Genomic DNA, 8,802 nt, shown 5'->3' with positions numbered 1-8,802 from the left:
CATAACCACTGACCCACGAATGCTTGGTTAGATATGTGGTTAGAATGCTTGGTTAGATATGGTCAGAATACAAAAGTTAATAAGTTAAACTTTTGTATTCTGAACACGTGTATAAATGAAAAGGATTTGATATCGATATCATCCTACAGTTTCATCGATATATTTTTCACTTAACCTTTGACAGTTATTAAATAATTATTTCTGCCCCTCTTAATATTATAATTAGCTATTTTTTAACATATAGTTGATATAAATGACTGTAATTATTATTAACCTAATCAATATTAATGAATACATTTGAAATAAATTGGTTCAAAATTGAAATAAAAATTGTATTTATTAAGTATGCCTACTGTGAATATTGAAAGTATTAGAATTAAAGGCATATTAATTTTAAACCAATGAATATTATTTTATAAGATGATATTTTTATCATCGTCATTCGGATTTACGGATATCAACGTAGTCTTGTCAATTTTGAACCCAGAAGACAAGGGAACTCCTAGATCTTGAAGCAATACATGTCTTCGAAGAGGGCTTTGGGAGTACCCATGTTATATGAGAAGGAAAACCACGAAAACCTCCTACACTTAGTTCGACGGCAAGTAGGGGACTTTTTTCTATTAAATGCTTCATAATTTTGAAAAATACTAACATAAGTAGTAAACACGAGACTTCGTTATTCATGTGATTTTATGAAAAACTAGAAAATTTCATTAAAATGTTTGAAATATTTTCACAAAGCTAGCAGATTTTTTACAAAAACAAATATTTTTCTTAGAAAAGAAAAAATTTTTGCAAAAAAAAAAATATATATATATATATTTCTGAAAATGAAAGAGTAGAGTTACAGTTGCATAAATTTATTCCTCCTTTAAACGTTAAATAACTACAATAATTTATATATTACAATAAAATATAATTTTACTTACTTTTTTCTGAACGAATCAACTTCTTAATAAAACAAAAAAAAATATTTTAATTAATTTTATTTTCGGTTAAAATAAATAACGACATATTTACATTATATTATTAATTATGTATTAAATTTTCTTAAGTTACAAATGATTTATTTTAGATCGAATAAACATACAATTGGTATTTTTGACGCTGTAAATATTTCACTTTTTATTTTAATTTTATAGTAATTATAAAAACTTACTTTATTTTTCAAATTAAGAAACGGATTTAAAAGTATCTATATAGATTACAGAGTGTGAGAGAGACATGATAACCATTTCTCACAAAATTTTTACAAAGTTCTGCCCATGACGATTTAGTTTTATCTGTATATCATCAACTAACTAGAATTATAAGTTCGACATAGTAATTTATACTGATTACAGGGCATGGATTTCACATGAAATTTAAGAAGATAAATCTCACTATGTGTCACTTTAGTTTTATCGGGGTAGGAGTATTTTATCTATATGGGAGAATTTAAAGTATATCACTGATTATTGAGCGTGGGATTATAACTATTTCTCACAAAATTTAACAAGATAGATTTCCGTATCCTTTGAGTTTAATCTGTATTTTATTAGTTAATCACAACTGTAAGGATATAGTTTATCTATATACACGAGGATATGGGAAGGACATCGTTAGAGCTTATCTATGAGTAATAGTATTGATAACAATCAGTACATATAGAGCAGCTTCACGAAAGACAAATTAGTTGGAAATATTATTCCAGTGTAGTATTTTACACTTCTCTCTAGCTGCGTTATACTAGTGTCTAATGTGTGTTAAATTTTGAGAAGACCCTATTCTGAAATATAAAAGACGATGGAAGGGAATAATGATGAGGTAAGAAATTAAGAATATTTCTTCATTAAAATTTAATTTTTATTAAAGTTATTTATTAAGATAAGTAATATAGATTCTCTCTCTTATTTTTAAAGGATGTGAGTAATTTTGTGCCGTATTCAGATAGTGATTCTGATTCTGATTCCGTAAGATAATTTTATTTTTTTCATTAATTTAATTTAATTTCTTAACATTAATTTAATTTTTTCAAAAGTTAATGCTTATTTTACAATAAATTGTTTCATGAACTAATAATATTTTTTGTTTGCTCTTAATAGTATTTGTCTCCATCAGTGCGTAAATATTTCGAAAATAGTCATAGTGATTTTGAAGATGAGTCTGATAATGATGTGAGTTACATATTTAAATTTGATTATAAGTTTATTTTTATTTTATCTTAAAAAGAAAGATGTATGCTTCAGTTAAAAATTATAGAAAGCAATGTTGCAAATTTGTATTTTAAATAGCTCTCGTTAAAAATTAACGATTCATTCAAATAAATTATGATTTGTTTCATAGAAAAGTTTTAAAGACGATCGAGTAATATTATTATTATTTTTATTGTTATTGTTTTTTAAAATAGGGTTCCAGCTAAATTAATGTTTTTAATTGCATGGATAATTCCTTATAATTATTATCTAATTTTCAATGTATATGCAAAAAATTTTAACAGGAGAATGTTGACAGTCAGCAGAATTTCAGGAGAGATGAAGTTTATAATGCTGATATGACTGATGAAGAGGTATTTATGATTATATTGAAAATACATACATGCTTCTTACGATTTCTTGTTTCTTTATATAAGCTCTTTAAAATATTCATTTTCATAATTATTTTTTAGCTGATCAGCTGTATTAAAATTGTGGAAAAGGGTCGACGTGCATGTAAGAAGTACAGTGCTGAGGACATTTGTTATGAAGTTCGTGTTATACCTGAGTTAGTTCCTGAAAGATTCAGAGGCGTACCTCTACGAACAGTTGCTTATGTGTTAACTAACATTTTTTCTTACTTGATGACCATGATGTCTTTTAACTTAGTGGGGGATGATCTAATTCGTTTTTGCATCCTATCTGATTACCTCGATAAACCAATCTCCACTTGTTTATATAAGTTCTCTGATATGACTGTGGAAAAAATTCTTGCTTCTGTTGTTAAAGTGTTGCAAAGCAAAGATAGAATCAAGCTTGATGATGGATTCAGTGTTGACATATTAACAATTAAACGACCAATGGGCTCCGGCCGCACTAATAAAAGGGTGATAAATATAAGTATGGATCGATTACGCAAATCATCTATTATTACAGTGCCGATTGATGACTCAAATTTATGTTGTGCTCAAGCAATTTTATTAGCTCATGCAAAAATTTCAAATGAAGCCAGATATAAGTCTTTAAGAGATATGAGAAGATCAACTCTCCGGAATAGTGCATTGAATTTACACGACGTATGTGGGATACCCGTTGGACCATGTGGTTTACCAGAAATTGACAAATTCGCACAACATCTTGGATTATATATTATTGTGGTATCATCTGAGAACATGAATAAGGTAAGTTTTCAATTCAATATTCTAAAAGCAGAAAATAAATTTCTTAGATTGTTTAGTATTTTATAGAAGCACTAATATAGTGCGATAATTTTTTTATTTTAATACTTTATTTTTATATTTTTTTGAAAAAAATTACTCATTTTCATTATTGCTAGAAAAGAAAAAGAATGTATTGAACAAAAAAGCTTTTAAAATAACTGAAAATCTATATACAATAATTATCAAATTAGAGAAAACAGTTTTTTTTTCTTCTTAATTTTATATAGATATTATCTTCACTATATTATTTGGTTTATTTCTTAAATTTTAAAAAAAAATTAAATATTCTTCATACATAATTGAAATGTTTGTTTTTGCACTTTTAGTTATTTTTTAAAAATATTGATAGAATATCACTTAATATTTAAAGAAGAAATATTTCTTCAAAAATTTTAGAGATTAAAATTTTTTATATTTAATATTTATAGGTCATACACCGGTCAGGAAACAAAGTCCACCCTCTGATACATATTTGGCATCATGATAACCATTTTGATGTAATAACTTCTATGAAAGGTTTCCATGGTACAGATAATTATTGCTATGATTGTGACAAATGTTTTCAGAATAATATCGATCATCGGTGTAGTTCTAAATGTGCCATCTGCTATTCAACCGAATGTATTTTGGGTACAAAAATAAGATGCACTAGCTGCGATAGACTTTGTCAGTCTACAGAATGTTTTGAGCGTCATAGAGCTCGTTCTGGAGGGCAAATTAAATCTATATGTGAACAAATATATCAATGCCGAAAGTGTTGTAAGCTAATCAGAACCAGAGATTGTCAGAAAGAGCAGCATCGATGTGGGACATCTAAATGTCCTTCTTGTAAAATTTTTGTTGACATGACATCCCATAAGTGTTTTTTAAACAAGATCTCGCCTATTGCTCCCAATGAAAAGATTATTTTTTTCGATTTGGAAACGGATCAAAGTTCTAATGTTCATATTGTGAATTTTGCGGTGGCACAATATTTTGACGGTAAGGAGTTTGTTTTCGCCGGATATGAAGCATTGCATGAATTTTGTTGCTTTCTTTTCTCCCCTGCACATTCTGGACACACTGTAATAGCTCATAATATGAAAGGGTTCGATGGGCAATTTCTATTATCTTGGATGCTACAACAAGGAATGACCCCGAAAATTATCCCCAATGGATCCAAGATAATGGCCCTACATCATACGACATTGAACATAAGAGTTGTCGACTCTTTTAACTTTTTGCCAATGTCTTTATCTAAATTCCCTAAAACCTTTGGTATAACCGAGCTTGCAAAAGGTTTTTTCCCCCACCTTTTTAATACCCCAGAAAATCAGAATTATTTAGGACCGCTTCCGGATGCCAAATATTATAGTCCAGATAGCATGTCACTTCAAGGCAGGAAAGAATTTTACACTTGGTACGAGACAAGAAAGCAAGATCCTTTTGATTTTAAGAAAGAAATGTTAGAGTATTGCAGGTATTTATACTATTAAATTTTTTTTTTTAAAAAAATTGAATAAAGTAACAAATTAAAGTTATTTATAATTCTTTGTTGTTTATTTTTAGATCTGATGTTGACATCCTACGTCGATGTTGTATAGAGTTTAGGGAACAGTTTCTCCAAATTACTAAAGTGGACCCTTTCACATACACGACCATAGCGTCATCCTGTATGGCGACTTACCGCTCTCTTCACATCCCTTCCAACGCTGTCGGAATGGTTCCAAGCCATGGATATTTAAACAACACTCTTTTCAGCCAAGATTCTATACGATGGTTAGATTTTATAGCTCACAAGAATCAGATAGTTATAGCGCATGGGATGAACGGGTTAGGAGAAAAAAAAGTGGCGGGAGTGTCTGTTGATGGTTTCTGTGTGCAAACAAATACTGTTTTTCAGTATCAAGGTTGTTTTTTTCATGGATGTTGTAAATGTTATTCTCCTGACACCTTCAATCCTTTAAAGGGGGTAACAATGGGAGCTTTATACGACAAGACAAATAGGATTTTGCATCAGATTACTTCACAGAGATATAACGTTGAAGTCATGTGGGAGCATGCATTTCAGGATATGAAGAAAAAGAATTCCGACCTGAATGAATTTCTCAAGCATTATGAAGTGGTTGACAGACTGAAACCCAGGGATGCGTTTTATGGGGGAAGAACGAACGCCATACAACTCTTCTACGAAGGAAAAGCGAAGTATATAGATTTTACTAGTCTATATCCCTGGGTAAACAAATATTGCAGATACCCCGTTGGGCATCCTACGATCATCACATCAAACTTTGATAACATCGAGAATTATTTCGGTGTTATTAAATGTAAAATTTTACCACCTCGGGAGCTTTATCATCCAGTCTTACCATATAGATGCCAGAATAAGCTAATGTTTCCTTTGTGTAAGTTGTGTGCAGACCAGCAAATGGAGAAATGTGTGCATTCTCAGGAGGAAAGAGCTCTTGTGGGAACATGGGTCAGTGAGGAAGTGAAAAAGGCTATATCCGTTGGATATAAAATGATTAAGGTAATATTTTTATCTTTTTATTTCTTCTTGATCAATTTTTATTAAATATGTTCGAATCATTATTTTGTTTATTTTCAGATATATGAAGTATATCATTTTGAAGAATCTTCCACAGAACTGTTTAAGACATACATAAACTTATTTTTGAAAATAAAGCAGGAAGCATCCGGATGGCCTAGCTGGTGTAAAACAGACAATGATAAAAAGAGATATATTGAGGAATATGAAAAAAAAGAAGGTATTAGACTTGATCCTAATAACATTGAATACAACCCAGGAAGACGGCAGGTAGCGAAATTGGCTTTAAATAGTTTTTGGGGAAGGTAATATTTCCTTTTTTTTTATTAGGAAAAATCAGCACCGAATTTCTTAACTTAATGATTAAGTGTTATTCATTTGTTATATTTTTTCTTACAGATGGGGGATGATGCTCAATAAGACTCAGCTGAAATTTATTTCATCTGTTGTTGATTTCAATAAACTTTTAACAGATACATCTTTATGCGTAAGTTGATATATGATTTTTAATTTTAAAAAAAAATGAAATGAGTTTATCTTTTATTATATCTTTATTTATTTATTTAATTTTTAGGTTACAGATATGTATTTGCCAACACCAGAAGTGGCAGCAGTGCAATACAAATGTGCCGATGAGTTCGTCTCCCAAGATTCAAATACCAACGTCTTTTTGGCTGCGTTTACAACATCATACGCCCGATTAAAGTTATATGGAGAGATTGAAAAACTAGGCAGCCGAGTGCTCTACTTTGACACCGATAGCATCATTTTCAAGTCAGTAGAGGGACAAGACCCCAGTTTAGGAGATTATTTAGGGGATTTTACCGATGAGTTGGACGGTGATACCATCACAACGTTTGTTTCGGGTAAATATGTTTACAAATTTAAATTTGTATGGTAGATGTTTACTTTTTTTTTTACTTTATTTACTTTGTGATTTTTTAAAATTATATTTTAGGAGGTCCTAAAAATTATGGCTACTGTACTGCTGGAGGAAAGACTGTTTGTAAAGTCCGTGGATTTACTCTGAATTATAGGAATTCAATTAATTTGAATTTCGATTCAGTTAAGGATCTCGTATGCGATCTGGATCAGCAAAGATGTATATCTATCACCAATCCTGCCAAAATTGTTAGAGAGCCAAAGAGAAGAAGAGTGGTGAACAAAGAAGAAGTTAAGAAGTATAGGATGGTGTACAACAAAAGAATTATTCAGCCAGATTTCACTACTCTACCTTACGGCTTTTAGATGAAAAAAGTTATCGTGGAGGCGACCCACTTGTGAAAAAAAAGCAGTGGAGGCTATACCCACTTAGAAAAAAGCAGTGGAGGCTATACCCACTTAGAAAAAAAGCAGTGGAGGCTATACCCACTTAGAAAAAAGCAGTGGAGGCTATACCCACTTAAAAAAAGCAGTGGCGACGTCCACTTTAATAACCGCGGAGTGCCAAAAGGAGAAGGGTCCTCGTCCCGCACTCTGGATGGTTACTTCAAACCAACCGATGTCTCCTTAACTTTAAAATTTATGTTAATTTAATTTTCAGAGAAATGTTTGTGAATTTAATTTTTTTAAAAATAATAATCCTTAAAATAATACTAAGCGTAATGGATGTGTCTATGTTGATTAAAAGTAACTAATAGTAAAAGTATGTATGATTAAAAGTACCAAGTACCTATGTTGATTAAAAAAAAATTTAAAAAAATAATCAAATGAAAATTTTGATTTCAAAATTCGTTTATTACAAAAATCATAACATAAAAAATTTACAAATAATATTTAATATTTCAGCCATCTATTTTTTCTAGCAAAGAATACTGGTGAATCAACTGCAGAAGGTGAGTCAGTTAACATTTTTTTATTAATAACAAATTTTTCAGGTATTTTCATTTCTCTTAAAGCTTCGAAAAATTCTTTCTGTCCCTTAGGTTGTTTCTTTTCATTTCTCAAAACATTGTTTATTAAATGAGTGATATTGGTTCCAGGTAAAAGTTTCTGTCTATAGAAAATTTCTCCTTTTTCAGTCCACGTTAATAGTTCTGTATTCTCTTGTAGGAATTGTAAAAGCTCTTTAGCTCGGTCCTTTTGACTCTTGGGTACGACATTCATTAATTGCGTTTCTATCAAGCTATCACTTTCTGTAATTTTTTCTTCTTTAATTTCTTTAGGATTTTCTTCCACTTCATTTTCCTCCACTGCTTGAGTTGGTTCGCTTTTATTTTCCAAAAAAGTAGGAAATTTAACGTATCGTTGAAGAATTTGTAAATATAGCTCTGCTTTTTCATTGTCAGATATATTTTTATTTTTTAAAATATCATGCATTTGCCTGTCCAACTCGGATAAATATTCTTCAGTGTTAGTTTGTAGCCTATCTTCTGGAACTAAGATAAATTTTTTACCGTGTTCCATTGATTAAAGATGTTAAAGCTGTTATGGCCGCTGGAATCAGAAATCCTAAAAATCCGTCGCCTCGTTGAATGAGTACTGCTCTCTTACGGAATAAAGGTACTCTTTTGTCTGCAATTTTTCTTAAGCTTCTTTTAAAAGGTGAAAGTTTCTTCTTTTGATTTTTATTTAGAGGAATATTTCCTTTTAACAAATTAAGTACACATTCACAGATAGACTTAATAGATTTAGCTGGACAGTGTTTTAAAAATTTTCTCTTCGATTTTGATTTAGCCACAGCTTTTAAGACCTCGAGACAACAGTGCTTACTGTCCGACATTCTAATCGCATTTGATTATTTTATTCTTCACGATATTTAATTTATACCAATTTCCAAATGATTGAGCTTTAATGAAGACACAGTGATTTCTGTTAACGTGTCTAAAATTACAGTTAACACTAAAGGTTAATGGGCAAATGACTATCGTGGCTGATA

At 30.4% G+C, this 8,802-nt stretch overlaps 2 protein-coding genes across 2 annotated transcripts; both read left to right on the top strand.

The window, feature by feature from the left end:
- Window positions 1-1,949: 1,949 nt before the first annotated feature.
- LOC147800772 (uncharacterized) lies at window positions 1,950-3,424 on the top strand. The gene is made up of 2 exons (XM_087156468.1): window positions 1,950-2,551; window positions 2,651-3,424. The coding sequence occupies exons 1-2, from the start codon at window positions 2,537-2,539 to the stop codon at window positions 3,422-3,424; spliced, it is 789 nt and encodes a 262-aa protein (XP_087012594.1). The 5' UTR covers window positions 1,950-2,536.
- A 2,528-nt stretch (window positions 3,425-5,952) lies between these two features.
- On the top strand, window positions 5,953-7,413 carry LOC147800771 (uncharacterized). The gene is made up of 2 exons (XM_087156469.1): window positions 5,953-6,411; window positions 6,499-7,413. The coding sequence occupies exons 1-2, from the start codon at window positions 6,331-6,333 to the stop codon at window positions 6,823-6,825; spliced, it is 408 nt and encodes a 135-aa protein (XP_087012595.1). The 5' UTR covers window positions 5,953-6,330; the 3' UTR covers window positions 6,826-7,413.
- Window positions 7,414-8,802: the final 1,389 nt, after the last annotated feature.

Source organism: Parasteatoda tepidariorum, unplaced genomic scaffold (genome assembly GCF_982258835.1).
Source record: "Parasteatoda tepidariorum strain Cologne lab strain unplaced genomic scaffold, Ptep-v5.0 scaffold_199, whole genome shotgun sequence".
Classification (NCBI taxonomy): Eukaryota; Metazoa; Arthropoda; class Arachnida; order Araneae; family Theridiidae; genus Parasteatoda; species Parasteatoda tepidariorum.
Note: the sequence above shows the minus strand (reverse complement) of the source record. Positions and strands in the feature narration are given on the sequence as shown.